Raw genomic sequence first — 15974 nt, 5'->3', positions numbered from 1 at the left:
TCCTGCCGTACAGCAGTTTGTTACAAACTACAGCTCCACCTATGTCAGCGTTCTTGAAATGACAAGGTTACTGAAATGGAGCACAGGTGAGTCAGTGACTAAGGAGGGAGGGCTGGGTGGGGAATGCGTGTGGACATAAGAGGTCCAGCTGCTGCTGCTGTTAGGTCACTTCCGCCATCTCCGACTGTGCGACCCCATAGATGGCAGCCCACCAGGCTCCCCCATCCCTGGGATTCTCCAGGCAAGAACACTGGAGTGGGTTGCCATTTGCTTCTCCAATGCATGAAAGTGAAAAGTGAAAGTGAAGTCGCTCAGTCGTGTCCAACCCTCAGCGACCCCGTGGACTGCAGCCCACCTGGCTCCTCTGACCATGGGACTTTCCAGGCAAGGGTACTGGAGTGGGGTGCCATCCCTTCTCCAATGCATGCATGCATGGTAAGTTGGGTCAGTCGTGTCCAACTCTGTGTGACCCCACAGATGGCAGCCCACCAGGCTCCTCTGTCCCTGGGATTCTCTAGGCAAGAACACTGGAGTGGGCTGCTGTTTCCTTCTCCTGAGGGACCCCCTGCAGTGCTGGGAAGCCCCCCAGCTGTATCAGCGTCAGTGTCTCAGCTGTGTTATCTACGCTGCTGCTGCTGTCGTTTAGTCCCTAAGTCGTATCTGACTCCCTGTGACCCCGTTATTTGCAGCCCACCAGGATGTCCATGGAATTATCCAGACGAGAATACTGGAGTGGGTTACCATTTCCTTCTTCAGGGGATCTTCCCGACTCGGGGATCAAACCTGTGTCTCCTGCCATTTCAGGCAGATTCTTGACCACTGAGCCAGCAGGGACTACAATAGTTTTGGAGGGTGTTACCAGCATTGGGGGAAACTGGTGAGGGATCTCTGCTGTTTCTTAAAATTGCATGTGAATCTACAATCATCTCAAAATTAAAAGTTTGACATGAAAAAATATATGAGAATTAGGTTAAGACCATCCGGTGATGTTAACAGGTTCATGACACGGTTCCCGAGGCACTGAGAAGGTGGTCTTGACCTGGAGAAAAGCCTGCAACAAGAGAGCTCCAGGCGGGGAGCCAGTGGCTGAGGAGGACTGCCCAGGGAACAGAACCATCCTGCTGACAACGTGTGCAGAAAGCAGACCCCTGGAGCGGCCCTGGGGTACCAGGACAGAGGGACAGACACGGGCCAGATCATCAAGGGCTTCACAGTCTGTAGTAAGAATCTTATTTTCAAGTGGTACATCAATAGAACCCAGTAATTATTCATTTTTTTCCATTTCTTTCCTTTTTTTTTTCTTTTTAAGGCTGAAGACAATCCTATTTATCCAAGAAGACAATAAAAAAATAAAAAGTCCTAGGAAACAGTGGTCCCAAATGATATGAAATGAACTATGTATGTGAGATATGGAGTCATTAAAGTTCAACTTTACATGTAAACAAGCAAAGGCAGAGAGTCAAGCTCTGGTCCTGGTTGAACCCAGTCAGTCCTGTATTTCCTGGGCTAGGAAAAAAAAGTCATGACGACTACAGATATTATGAATACAACTGAATGCTTTTAAAACATTTTAATTGCCCGGAATTCCATGCTACAATTTAAACAGAATTCACAGTTGGCTTTTTTTTTTTTAACAACCCACTTACCTCTTTTTTATCTTTGAACTTATCAATTTCTTTCTTCAGAAGCTCCACTCTTTGAAAGGATTCCAGGTTGTTCACGCTGTACACAAGAACAAAGCCGTCGGCAAATGAGAAGTAGTGCTTGGGCAGCTCCACGCCTTCCTGCAGGCCTCGGGTGTCGTAAAGGTGCAGCTGCTCCTTGACGCCTCGGTCCGTCTCCACTGACGCCATGTACACGTCCTCCAGCGTCTCGCAGTCCCCCAGTCCTGGGCGAGAGGCCAGTCATTCTCTTTTAAGCCTTTACTGCACCTGTTACCACGCTGCCTCTGCTGTTTGGCTGCCTGGCGTGCAAGATCTCAGCTCCCCGGCCAGGGACTGAACTCGCAGCCCCTGCACCAGAAGGCGGAGCCGCAACCACCGGACCACCAGCAAGTCCCCAGAAACTACTTTTGTATATACCAGTATCAAGGCATTACGTCATTCATCTGAAATGAATAATGTTATGTCAACTTTGTCTCCATTTTTTGAAAAAGCTATTCGTTTTTGGACAACTCCACCAATTTTTGAGTATTTTGTCATCGTGTACAAGTTGGCTTTCTAGGTTCCTTATTTACTATACCCAAGAATCCTATTTCCACTTACTTATTTAAATTGAAAAGTAGTTAAGATTCTTTCTTCCATATAGGAATATTTAGGAATAAAAGATAAAAAGATATATATATCTATAAAATATATATCTCCATATAGGAATAACAGATAAAAATTTGGCAATGAGATTTACTATTATTTTTAAAAAGTAACTTACAAGAGTCAGAGAACTTAATGTCTAAAATGGTAATTAATGTCTGATTTTTAAAGTAGTTTCAACAACTAAGTGGCCCTGTTTTCTTCTTCATCAGAGTCAAGGACAGGACTTGGGTAATCTTGATTTTTCTCTGGACAATGTCCACCATTTCCAGGGTCTGTTTAAAGGACTCAAAAATGCACATGTCCAGTCTGGGTCTAAGCACCAGGCCTTAATTCCCAGGTACCTACTGTGCACTTTTGTGTGACGTCTTGCATGTCCTTCACACCGACAAGACTTGTTACCCTCCCGCCCACACCTGTCGCTCCTCCCCGCTTTGTCCCGTGATCGCCATCCATCTGCTCAGTCCTGAGTGTTCTCTCTGAATGAAGCAAGTATGGGTGAAAGTGAAAGTTAGTCGCTCAGTCGTGTCCGACTCTCTCTGTGACCCCGTGGACTGTAGCCCACCAGGCTCCTCTGTCCATGGGATCTTCCAGGCAAGAATACTGGAGTGGGTTGCCATTTCCTTCTCCAGTGGATCTTCCCAACCCAGGGATCAAACCCAGGTCACCCGCATTGCAGGCAGACTCTACCGACTGAGCCACCAGGGAAGCCTGGTGAACATGGATGGACGTATGGGTGAATACGGTCCCAAATCAGCCCCTCAGCTGCTACGAGCTCTGCTCAATCCACCGCCTGCTCCCACTCCTCTGGCTTGCGCCCTTCTCCTGAACCACTGCCAACAGCTCAAGAAACAACTGGTCAACCCCTCATCCTCTCCAGACTCTGCTGAAATGTCAGCTCTGTAGGTTTTCTTTGGATTATCCTCTATTCTCCATCCTGTGCTTCCTGTGTCTTGCACATGTAAGACCATTTCACCCGTCCATCTTTTCATATCTGTCCCCTCTGAAACTGGAGGGTAAACTCCTCGAGAGCCAGGACTGTGGTTAATCTCTCTCTAGTTCTGAGGACCAACAAACTGACTTACGGATGTACAAAGTCCTCAGATCATCTGAGCGGGATGAGTGAGCGAGTGAGCTCACGCCTGGTGCCCCGATTTCAACCCCCTGCTCCCGGGAATGATGAGCCTTGAAACGGGCATCTTACTCTGCTCCATCTGGGTGCGTTCTGTCTCTGCAACTCGTCCGTAACTTCCTTGAGAGAAACACCCATTTGGTATACACGGCAAGTATTCAACAACAGTTTGCTGACAAGGAGGTTAAGATGAGAAGATGAACACTCTGATTTCAATGACTAGTGTGACAGGAAATCCATGAAGACACAAACGTGGCAGGGCTTCGATTACAAAAAAATTTTAAAACAAAAACTACCAAGACTTTGGTCATGTTGGATGTTTTATCCACCAAAAGCCAGTCTGGTTCCCTTCCTCCCATTAGGCTTAGACTTTCTGAGATTTTGTCATCCTATAAAGCGTGTGAAGTCAGACTCCTCACCAGCTCTCCGATCACCTCTCCCCCTCCATGCTGCCCCATCCCAGCGGGAGACTAAGCTGCACTCCTGGAAAGCACAAAACAGAGGCTGCTGGGATGGAAACAGGGCAGAGTGAAAACAGGCAAGTCTGTGGCCTGCTCCCACACTGTGGGGCCAGCTCTGCACCCTCTAGGCAGAGGGATCTGGGGAATCTGACCACCGAAAAAGTTAAAAACCCTAACTATGCTAACCTCTAGGGTTAACTATTAATAACAAATGCCCCACCCAAGTCACCTTATAATGAAGCAAAGTCACGAATCCTACCCACGTGCTCAGAGCTTTAAATTAGCTTTTCAGTTCGCCATTGTTAATTACTAAGCAGACAACCAAGGGTTACCAGACTCCTGAGAAAGAGACCAAAAAGCAGGAAAGAGCGCCTGGAAAGAAAGAGACTGTGCAAAGAGAAGAAAACAAACCAAAAACTACCGAATACCACACTTAGAGAGATAAGATGGTGCATTCATGAAATAAGAACAGGATACGAAGAAGTAAAAACTGAATATAAGGGCCAAAACGTAAAGATGAGGGAAATCCCCATAAAGTACAACCAAACACCGAGACAGAAAACAGGAGAGGAGAAACTAACACCAGGGGTGAGGCCAGAAGATCCAGCATCCAAAATGAGAGCTCCGGGACCTCCATGGAGGCCCCGTGGCCTAAGACTCGGCGTGTGCAACGCAGGGGCGAGGGGTCCATCCCTGGTCAGGAACTAAGACCCCACACGCCATGCGGTGTGGCCAAAGCATTTAAAAGACAGCATGTGATCACAGGAAGACGTTAGATTCGGAAAACCACCTCAGCGTGTATGCGCTCGGTCATGTGCGACTCTGCGACCCCATGGACTGTAGCCCGGCAGGCTCCTCTGTCCATGGGATCCTCTAGGCCAGAGTACTGGAGTGGGCTGCCATTTCCTTCTCCAGGGGATCGTCCCAACCCAGGGATCGAAGCCTTGTCTCCAGCACAGAGAGTCACAGGGACAATAGTAAACAGCTTTACTCGGACGCCCCAGGGTCGCAACTGTGCCCAGGCACAGAGGGCCATCTGAGGCTGTCATCGCCCAGGGCCCCATTTCATCGTGAAACATTCTTCACCCAAAGAAAGGACTGGAAGATGTGCTCCAGCAGAAGAAGGGCGTAAACAAAAGATGACAACAGGTCTAGAAACGGGAACTGAAACCCAGAGAGAAGAAAGAAGCCAAGGAAGTCCTGTGGTGAGAGCTGTGCAACAGGCCCAGAGGATGCCAGGTCCCAGAAGGTCTCACCAAAGAGCGTGCGTGTGTGTGTGTGTGTGTGGTGGGGGGTTATCTGACACAGCAGACCTCAAAGGAAACAGAAACATCAGGACATGCATAAGAGTTAGGGAAAGATGTAAACAAACTAAAGAAATGATAAACAGGGCAAATGTTAGCCTCCATAAACAGAAAAAGAAGAAAGAAGACAGTGCATGACGCTGCTCAGCTGAGAACACCCACAGGTGCCAGCAGCTCAAAGTGTGGTCTGCCAGAGATCCCCCGAGGCCTCCTTCCAGGGAACCCACACGGGCCAAGGGTCAGACACGAGTGAGCAACCAAACACAACGACATGGGCAAAACTTCTTTCGTAACAACACTAAGGCATTCACCTTTTGCACTATGTTGACATTTGCTGGTGATGCAAAAGTAACGGTGGGTAAAACCAGAGTTGGCTTAGTACAAATTCAGGCAGGGGTACCAACTGTGTTAGTGGCTGAATTCCTCACCACCTCCTATTGCACTCTAAAAAGAAAAAATCAATTTCATTTAAGAATGTCCTTGAGAAAGCAGGAAAAATTACCAAATTTATTAAATCCCAATCTTTGAGTATGTTTCTTTATCTTTTCAATATTCTATGTGATTAATGGGAAGACTGCATTAAGTATTTCACTTAATGAATAATGGTGACTGGAGGAAAAGTTCTTGTGTCCGAGTTGCAAGCTGAACCAGGCTTTTTTGTTTTTAAATGACACATAAAAAACCATGGGTTTTTGGGTATCTGACAGACATTTTCTCAAAGATGAATAAATGGAGTCTATCGTTTCAAGGAAAATAACTGACAATATATGTGGTTAATGATAAGATTTGTGAGCTTTCAAGCAAAAAGGAGAATTCTATCCATTGGCATAAACTTGATAGCCTCCCAATGGCAATGACATTGGTGATGACATTAACAAATGTTATTCGGAAGATCTGCTTATCTAGGTTAACCAGTATTTTCCAAATGACCCATTCATGATAAAAAACTATGCTTGGGTAAAAAACCCATTTGATGTGCAAGACAGATCAATGTGATTTTAATGTAATACAAGCTCACTGATGTGGTTTCGGGGTTCACACTGCATAACCATCAATGACCGAGTTTTAGTGAAATACCAAAGCAAATCCTGAACTATCTGCAAAGCTATTAAGATACTCCTATCTTTTTCAACCACATACTTGTGTGAGGCCAGATGTTATTCATGTATCTCAACTAAAACAGCACACAACAGCAGGCTGAATGCAGACACAATCGGTTACGATAATCTAGCCGCTTCCTACTAAGCTGGACATTCGATTTTCAGAAATGTAAATCCACAATCATCTCACTAAATTGCTTTTGAAAATATAATTATTTTTCATAAAAATGTGTTCCCTTAGCATGTAATAAATTTATTGTTCTTACTCTAAGTAGTACATTTAAAATTTTCCTCAGTTTTAATTTCTAATGTAATAGAAATGTCGTAAGACACAGCCTACATAAACAAAAGCTGTGGGGGTTTTGACAGGATAAAGGGATTCTTTTTTCCCCCTTGGGCATAATTTGTTTTTTGTACAAATTAGAATCTGAGGGTAAAAAATTCAGAACCGTTAATGCAGCATTTATGACAGGAGTGATGGTTTTGGGGAAATCAAAAGGTTTTCGGAATTTCTGACACAGGCACATCATGATAAAAACCGAATGTGGAGTTAACCAGAGTTGTTAAATATTATTTTGGGAAGAAGGTAGAAGAGAATCAGACCGCATCAAAATGGTCAATAAAAATAAGATAGAAAAGTGCTCCAGGGTTCTTGCCACTGACAAACACTTCAAAGATCCATGATTCTACCTAAGAGAAGCCTCATTTCCTTCAGCTGTGTCTGTGACCTCCTTAAAGCCAGAGAGGCCTCATCATAGCCTGGATCACAGAGGAAATACAGAACAATTTTTAACTCAATGAATGGATAGATGAATGAGATAATCCAATTCACAAAAGTAGGTCATATTGCAGCAAACAGCTGTCTCTTCCATTCTTAAAACCCATTCAGCGGTATTGGAAAGTTGTGTATGAAATGAGAATGAGGGATCAGTGTATCCTGAAGTCAGTGAGTCTGTGACTCCAAGACTGCTATTCATGATGTAAATACTCTACTGGAAACCACAGACAACACTGTCTTGCCTGTTATAACTCCTGTTTTAACAGAGTAAGTGCGAGCACTCTTGAATGTCGACAATATAAAAACATTTTCTCCTTGCCCCTACATCCCCCTTCAGTCTCTGTCGACTTCTACAACCTTCCTGGTCCCTTTAGACGATACCTCACCCATCTCTAGGTCAGCGCGGCCAACCAAAGACCCCAACCAGTTCCCAGAGCCTACAGAGAAACTAGAGAAAAAAAATCTTACCAATAGTATGATTCCCATAAAGGAGCTGCTCCAAAATCGCTGTCTTCCCCACAGATAGCAAGCCACAGACCACCACCTTGCAGCCTTTCCCCATCTTCTCTTCAGAGATCGCTGTGAAGAGAAGAGAAGATCTTTAAAAGAAAAAAAAAATCCTTTCCTTTTTCTATGTTTAAATGTAATTAGTAATATGTACACAGGGGGATACTGGGTATTTCAAGTATAAAAAAGAAATACAGAATAAAGTTTATTCTTCCAAACCCCATTCCCTGGTTCCCACATGCTCCCTTAGAGCAATCAGTGCTATGGTTCAGTATATATCCCTGCAGAGGTAACCTAGAGAAATGCAAGAATACACATATAAACACGCTTGTTTTCAAAAAGAATAGAGACATCTTAAAGACTATTTTAATATTAATTAAGTCTACAGCAATCCAAACAGAATCCTAGATAAATCCAATCCTTGAAAGACTGCCTGCTCATCAATGTCTACCTGGAGAAACAAGCATTTAAGTAAAACTTTAAGGAGCCATGAAGATAACAATTTGGATAGAGAATGGACATCATTAAAAATTTGGATAGAGAATGGATGTCATTTTTTACAAGAAGCATTAACACCATCAATGCCAACGTTAGTCTTTTCTTAGGAGAGTAAGACACTGGATTTGGGGCTGTCTTAGTCACAATTCTGAGGCATGGTTCTTCATGCTAGAAAAATTGCTCAGGCACTTTAAACCGAAAGAAAAGGAAAACTCATTCCTCTTTGCTTCCTCACATATCCAAGGAAGAGAGAGATCAGGTAACAAACATTTTATTGAATTTTCCTCAAGTTTTTTTTATCTTCCAGAAGGCAAGGCAGAAACGGAAAAAAGACTCATTAACTACAACAAAACAGCCAAGAGAATTCAGATTCCACATTGCCTTCTGTCACCTTCCAACACAAACCTTAATCATCATGTCCTCCAGTTCCCTTACCTAGAAGTGTGGAGGGGCTTCCCGGGGGCTCCGTGGTAAAGAACCCACCTGCCACCGCAGGAGACGTGGGTTCGATCCCTGGGTTGGGAAGATCCCCTGGAGCAGGAAATGCAACCTACCCTGGTATCCCTGCCTGGGAATCCCATGGACAGAGAAACCTAGAGGGATAGAGCCCATGGGGTCACAAGAGTTGGACATGACTGAGTGACTAAATAACAGCAAAATCAGAAGTGTGGAGCATGCGGCAACTCTGACTTAAAAAGGGTGCCACAACTCCAAGGCAGAAAACAACAAACGTGTTCAAATAAGCATCTGATAAGGGAGACCCGTGGACATCATTCTGTATGTGCATGTCGCACACCACTTGTTTTTAACCAAGATCTAAAACACTAAGCGAAAACGAACTTTCCATCAGCCTTCTCTACTTTCTCAAAGTCTAATTTTTTTAAACTGAGGTATAGCCGATTTCCTTGGGCCTTCCCAAGTGGCACTCGTGGTAAAGAATCCACCTGACAATGTAGGAAACACAAGAGGTGAGGGTTCAACCCCTGAGTCCGGAAGATCCCTCTGTGGTATTCTTGCCTGGGAAATTCCACGCAAAGAGCCTGGCAGGCTACAGTCCACAGGGCTGCAGAGTCAGACACAACCGAGCACGCACAAGGTGCGGAACGGGTTTCCAACAGTAGTGTCAAGTGTGCAGAGTGACTCGAAATTTTTATGGATTATACTCCATCAAGTTATTATGAACGACTGGCTATATTCCCTGTACTGTACAGTATACCCTTTTAGATTATATTTACGTAAGTTGTGTAACAGTTGTTCCTCTTAACCCCTCCTCCTGCGTTGCCCCCTCCTCCTTCTCCCTATGGCAACCACTAGCTCGTTGTCTGGATCTGAGTTCATTCCTGTTATACTCACGTCTGTTTTTTTTAATTTCGCCTGTAAGTGGTAACATACAGTATTTGTCCTTGTCTCTTATACCCTCCAGGTCCACCCACGTTGCTGTAAATGGCAAAACGCCATTCTTTTCTTCTGGCTGAGTAACACTCCATTGTGTGTGTGTACTGTGTCGACTTTATCCACTCACCTGTGGATGAACACTTGGGTTGCTTCTGTGTTTCGGCTGTTGTAAATAACGCTGCAGTGGACACTGTGGTGTGTGTCTTTTCAAACGCGTGGTTTTGTTTTCTCAGGATGGGAACCCAGGAGCGGCAATGCTGGCTCATATGCTAGTTCTGTTTTAGTTCTCTGAGACGCCGCCATGTCGTTCTCCACAGTGGCTGCCTCAATTTACACTCCCGTCAGCAGTGTAGGAGGGTCCTCTTTTCTCCAGTTCCTCACCAACACATGCTATTTGGAGACCTCCCGATGACAGCCATTCTGACAGATGAGAGGTGATCTCCCACTGGGGTTCTGATTTGCATTTCTCTGATGATGAATGACGCTGAGCATCTTTTCATGTGCCTGTTGGCCACCCGTATGTCTTCTTTGAAAAACTGTCTATTCAGATCCATCACTCATTTTTAAATTGGATTGTGTGGGTCTTTTGATAATGAATTGTTATATTTTGGATATTAACCCTTATCAGTCATATTATTTGCAAATATTTTCTCCCATTCAGTACGTTGTTTTCATCTTGTCAATGGTTTTGTTTACTGAGCAGAATCTTTCAGGTTTAAACAGATTCCATTTGTTTGTTTCCTTTGCCTTAGGAAACAGATTCAAACAAACATTGCTAACATTTATGTCAGTGTTCTGCCTATGTGTGTTCTATGTTTTATAAGAGTTTTATAGTTTTCAATCTTGCATCTTTAATCTGTTTAGAGTTTATTTCTGTATACTGTGTTAGGGAATGTTTTAATTTCACTCTATTATATGCAACTGTCCAGTTTTCCCAGCACCACTTACTGAAGAGACTTTTTTTCCCTCCATTGTATATATTCTTTCCTTTGTCATAGATTGTCAAAGTCTACAACTATGTATAACCCAAATCAGCCACAACACTAACCACGTGGAACATTTTAAAGCTAATATTATTATAGTGCAGTAATAACACAGTACTCATTTCCAGAGCGGTATGCTACATTTTACCAGTAGATAAATAATCATCACTTACGTGATATAACCATTATTTCTTAGGTGGCATGCTCTCAATCTTTCTGAGAAATCTTCCCAAGAATATTTATCACCTACTTCAAGGAGAACCACTTCTCTTAGGGGACTTTCTTTTCAGTTTCAGAGTACTTGCAACAGAAAAATTCTCAGTCTGTCTTTATAAGGGCAGGGTTTGGTGTAACACTAATCATCTATGGTATGGTAACACCTATGTCAGCGACCATGGCCTATATTAAAAGTTTTCTACAGATACTTCTGAATTTGTGATTAATGTCATTTCCTTTATCATAGGATTCTATCCTCTTTCCATATTGTGGTCTTCTGTAAGTTATACTACTGAATCTTTCTTTCAAAGGGTTTTTAGTATTAGTTAAAATTTGGGACTTCCCTGGTGGTCCAGTGGCTAAGACTCCATGCTCCCAATGCTGGGTGCCCCGGGTTTGATCCCTGGTCAGGGAATTAGAACCTGCATGCCACAACGAAAGATCCCACATACTGCAGCTAAGAGCTGGTGCAGCCAAATAAATTTTTTTAAAATGGGATTTGCATGCCAAGTGAGAATTATTTAAAAAAATAATATTAATAGTTAAAATTTAAAGAAAGTTGCCACCTATGAGAGAAGAGAACAAGAAATTGATGGCAGCACAAACTATTTCTGTTGTCAGAAAAGTTTGCCGGTGGAATCTACATTCTGATTTTTCTACTATTTTCTATTGTTACTTGCCTTCCTCCAAAACAGTCCCACAGAATGTGTAAATACCAGTCCTCACCTCTCCCCTACTGTCCAATCAAAAAGTCCCCCATTGCCACAGACTATACCAACCTTCACACAATTCAAGTGCTGTAAAAGGGCAGGTACATACTGCAGTTGAGGGAAGCCGCTGTTTTAGAAGAAAAAAAAGCCCAGTGATTAACAGCAACAGACTCTGTGAAAGGGAGGGGGGTATGAGTGCTAGGGACTGTAGAAAACTGAGAAAATGCTGAAATCGACAGACTCCTGAGAAATCCAGAAATCAAATACTCCTGAGACTCTTTGGAAGTAGTCTTAATTATCTGCTTTAAAAGTGGTATACTACAATTGTACTTTAATCACTTGTGACTGCCAGATAAAGTATGTTAAAAATATGCATTATTTTGTATTTGTGTATAAGAAATTGCAGGAGTTATTTCAATACCTCAGAGGAAACTTCATCAAGGGCAAACAGCAAAAGGAACTGAAAAAGAGGTAATTCAGACACTAGATAAGGATTTTAAGGTTTTTTAGGAAGGAGAGAAGGAAAGAAAGAGAACAGAACAGACCATGGTAAATATCTTACACCAAAAAGAAAACAAAGATGAGAGTGTGATTACTTAAAACATACCTGAAACAGTCCAGGTTCTTAGCTATCTTCACGTGGAAAACAATAATACTACATAAACCTGAAGATCAGTGACCTGCTTTATCATCAAATAAAAAAACATGAATTCTGAGGTACAAACTATTGTGTGTAAAATAAATAAGTTATAAGGCTACATTGTACAGCATAGGAAATATAGCCAATATTTTCTAATAATTATAAATGGAATATAATTTAAAACTGCAAATCACTGTTGTACACCTGAAACTCATATAATATTGTACGTCAACCATGCCTCTATAAAATTCATTTCTTAAAAGTATGAATCCTTCAAAAAAATTAACATCTAAGGTAAGATTCTGAATGAATAACATTAAATACACACAAAAACACCCCATTTTCTATGCATGATGATGGCAGGGACTCTCATGACATACAAGGAACCTGTTCTCACACTTATTTATATATACTCATATTTACAAACAAAAATTACTAAAAGCTTAGTTCTCTAAGCATTATAATATTTCATAATTCCCAAACATAATAAATATGCACCATTTCCCTCCAAATATAAAAGGAGGTCATCTTCAACGATCTAAATGGGCCGGGAGTCACAGGAAGAGACAGGGTGGCCCAGCCGCTTACTAAAACCCGGTTTTGAAAAGTCTGAAAGGCTCCAGAGTAGACAGCTGACCTCCAAGGCTCCTTCTAACACTGAAGCTACGAGCGCGGAAACTACTTACCCAGAAACCATGTTAACACAAGGTTAACACCAAAAGCGGTAGCTAAAGATGCTTGTACGGTCCCTACCCTAAGAGCTGGACAATAAAATTCAATCTGGGATCTATGCACCCCTAATACTCTGATGGATTAATAAATGACTAAGAAAATGTGCTTAACAGACAAAGTCCGATAGTCTTAAATACATATTGGTTTGCCTTCCAGGCTTCAATAACATGGCTAGAGAATAAAAATGTGATCTAATCCATCCTATTGAAAACACTGAGCCCTGTCAGTATTCTCTTTGAAGAGCCATCGGAGACAGCTGACAACCCCAAATTGTCAGTACCGCTGTTCTAAGGAAATCATTCCAGTTTTAAAGTAAAATACAACTTTTTTATGTAACCAGAAAAATATTAACACTGCAACACTGCTGACTTCATAAAGAGATGTTAGGGATCTTATCATGTAAGCATAGCAGGAGGAAAATTTCTACTCCTGCGCATTGGTTTATGTAAACATAATGGATTGTGTAGTACTTCCACTTACCCATATATGAATAATTTTACTTACATAAATATATATTTAAGAGTTTTGCAAACAACATTACACATACTAAATACAATAAGCACATTCCAGCTTACCATTCTTCTACTCATTCAGTAAATATTTACTGAGGGATTACCATAATTCCTGGATTGGGAAGATCCTTTGGAGAAGGGAATGGCAACCCACTCCAGTATTCTTGTCTGGAAAATTCCATGGACAGAGGAACCTGGCGGGCTACAGTCCATGGGATTGCAAAGAGTTGGACACGACTGAGCCACTAACACTTAACACCATAATGACAAGCATTAGGGATAAAGCAGAGTGCAAAACCAGAAATGATCACTGCCCTCAGAAATTTCAAAATCAATTGAAAACACCAATCCAAATCTTGCAAAATTACTACGAGACACTGCAAATTAAGAAACAAAACTGCAAAACCTAATTAAGAAATTAGCGGTGATTAATCACATTGCCAGAATCCTCTTTCCAAATGATGATTCCAACTTTGCAATCAATAGTGAAAGTGAAGTCGCTCAGTCGTGTCCGACTCTTTGTGACCTGTGGACTGTAACCCACCAAGCTCCTCCGTCCATGGGATTCTCCAGGCGAGAGTACTGGAGTGGGTTGCCATAGTTCTTGACTAATGTTTCTCATACCCCACATCTGATCAGTAAACCTTTGGAACACATCCATGGCTGGACCAGTTAGAGCCTCCATCACTAATGAAGTAGCTGAAGGCACCATCTTCTCTCACGTGGTCTCTCAAAGATGCCCGTGTCATATTCCCCAAGTCCGTGAGTGTTCTTTACCTGGACTTCTAGGTTACAAGACTTCTGAGGCTGTGACTACATTAAGAACCTGAGAGGGGGAGTTCACCCCGGATTATCTGAGTGGACCCAACGTCATCACAAGTGTCTTTACAAGGAGGGACAAGAGGGTCAGAAAGAGAGAGACAGAGATTTGAAGATGCTACAATGCTGGTTTTGCCAATGAAGAAGTGAGGAGCCAAGGAATGCAAGTGGCCTTTAGAAGCTGGAAAAGAAAGGAAATGGATTCTCCCCTAGAGCCTCTAAGAGAAAACACAGCCCAAGAGACAACCCGATTTTAGCCTAGTGAGATTTCTGACCTACAGACCTGTAAGACAACAAATGGGTACCGTTTTAAGTCTGTGAAGCTGCTGTAATTTGTTTCAGCAACAATAGAAAAATGAATACAACTTCCTAACTGGCCACTTTTCCCCTTCTTCCTTTTAGCCTCAAATGATCTTTTTTTTGGCTGCGCTTGCTTGTGGGATCTTCTAATAATTCCCCCCAGTCAGGGACTGAACCCGGGCCATAGCATTGAAAGCACTGCAGAGCCAGAGAATCCCCCCAAACGATCCTTTTTAAAATGTAGGTCACATGAAGTCACCCTTCTGCTCAAACGCTTCCAGCGGTTTCCAATCTCAGAAAGTCTGCAAACCCACAGTCCTCATAAGGAGCTCCACCTCTTTGATGTCGCTTGCTAGTTTCCTCTGTGGCTCGATTCCAGCCACACAGCTGTTCTATTAACGCAGGCACTCGCCAGCTTTGGCACTGTTCCCTCTGACCGAGATAGGGCCCGGGGCTCAAGTCTTTCCTCAAATGTCACCCTGAAGATTCCGGCCGAAATTTCTACCCCCATCCCAATACTCCCTACCGCTTCGCTCCCGTCAACATCTGTCCTTAGCACTTACCACAGAATACAATATATGTATGTTGATTGCCCTATTTCAAGAAGCTAGAGTCTTTGCCACGACCCCAGCCACCTTCCCAGCAGCTGGGCGCACACGAGGCACTTCATAAATCAAAGCCCCTGTCAGGACTTTTACAAGGGTACCACTGCAACTAGGCAAGAAAACAAGCAAGATCGGGAACGGGGCTGGAGACCAACCAAACCCGTTAATTTAGACGACAAAGGAGTCTCCTACACCTTCGCCCCATTTCAACTTAGAATGTGTAAAAGAGTTTAACCACTTCATTTCTCTAAAATGAAAATATTCTGGAGGTGCAAAAAAAAAAAAAAAAAAAGCCAGTATATAAACTGTCAATGAAGAACGCAACACAAAATGTCTGCATTTTCTCGGCTTCCCCCCACCCCCGAAAACGCTCGCACCTGCCGACCAGATTGTGGCATATAAATAGGTTAAAAAAAAAAAAACCAAACCCGTGGTTCTGACGGAGCAAACCCAGGGCCAAACCTGCACGCAGGAAAAGCGCCACCCGGGCGAGCCCCGTCCGCGCCCCGCGCCCCCGCAACCCCATCTGGAGGAAACCCCTCAGAGCGGGGTCTGCGACGCCAACTGCTCCGGGAGGGGCGAAGCCGCCGCCGCGAAGCCCCCGCGCCTCCAGCGGCCCACCCGGCAGGACCCCCGGCCTGTGCGCGTGTCCGTCCAGGGAGAGGGGGCGCCCGCAGCCCCCAGCAAACCCGCCCGAGAGCGCCGCGGCCCCGGGAGCCCCGCCCCCAACCTGCCTCTCAGCCGCAGATGCTCGGCTGCCCGAACCTCGCCGCGGACCGTCGCCGCCGGCTCTGAGGCGCGCGTCCCGAGCAGCAGGGGGCGGGACCCTGAGGCAGGTCGCGCCCAATCCTGGCCGAACTCCGCCCACCCGGGCTCGCTGCCGGAACTACATATCCCGTGAGGCCCTGCGCCACAGCCGCTTTCCAACGGAAGGAGGCTCGCTGTCGTGGGGGGGGGAGGGGAGGCGGAGTGC

General features: G+C 44.0%; 1 protein-coding gene across 1 annotated transcript in view; it reads right to left on the bottom strand.

Annotated features, from left to right (window-relative positions):
- NKIRAS1 (NFKB inhibitor interacting Ras-like 1) overlaps window positions 1–15807 on the bottom strand; it is a 24432-nt gene extending 8625 nt beyond the window's left edge. Inside the window, exons 1-3 of the mRNA XM_010846454.1 lie at window positions 15736–15807; window positions 7553–7663; window positions 1647–1888 (exon numbers count right to left, since the gene is read on the bottom strand). Of these exons, the coding sequence (XP_010844756.1) occupies window positions 1647–1888; window positions 7553–7646 (336 nt within the window). The 5' untranslated portion in view covers window positions 7647–7663; window positions 15736–15807. The remainder of the gene's footprint in view (window positions 1–1646; window positions 1889–7552; window positions 7664–15735) is intronic.
- Window positions 15808–15974: the final 167 nt, after the last annotated feature.

This window comes from Bison bison, unplaced genomic scaffold (genome assembly GCF_000754665.1).
Source record: "Bison bison bison isolate TAMUID 2011002044 unplaced genomic scaffold, Bison_UMD1.0 scf7180017864236, whole genome shotgun sequence".
Classification (NCBI taxonomy): domain Eukaryota; kingdom Metazoa; phylum Chordata; class Mammalia; order Artiodactyla; family Bovidae; genus Bison; species Bison bison.
The sequence above is the reverse complement of the archived record's forward strand: the minus strand, read 5'-3'. Positions and strand labels throughout refer to the sequence as shown.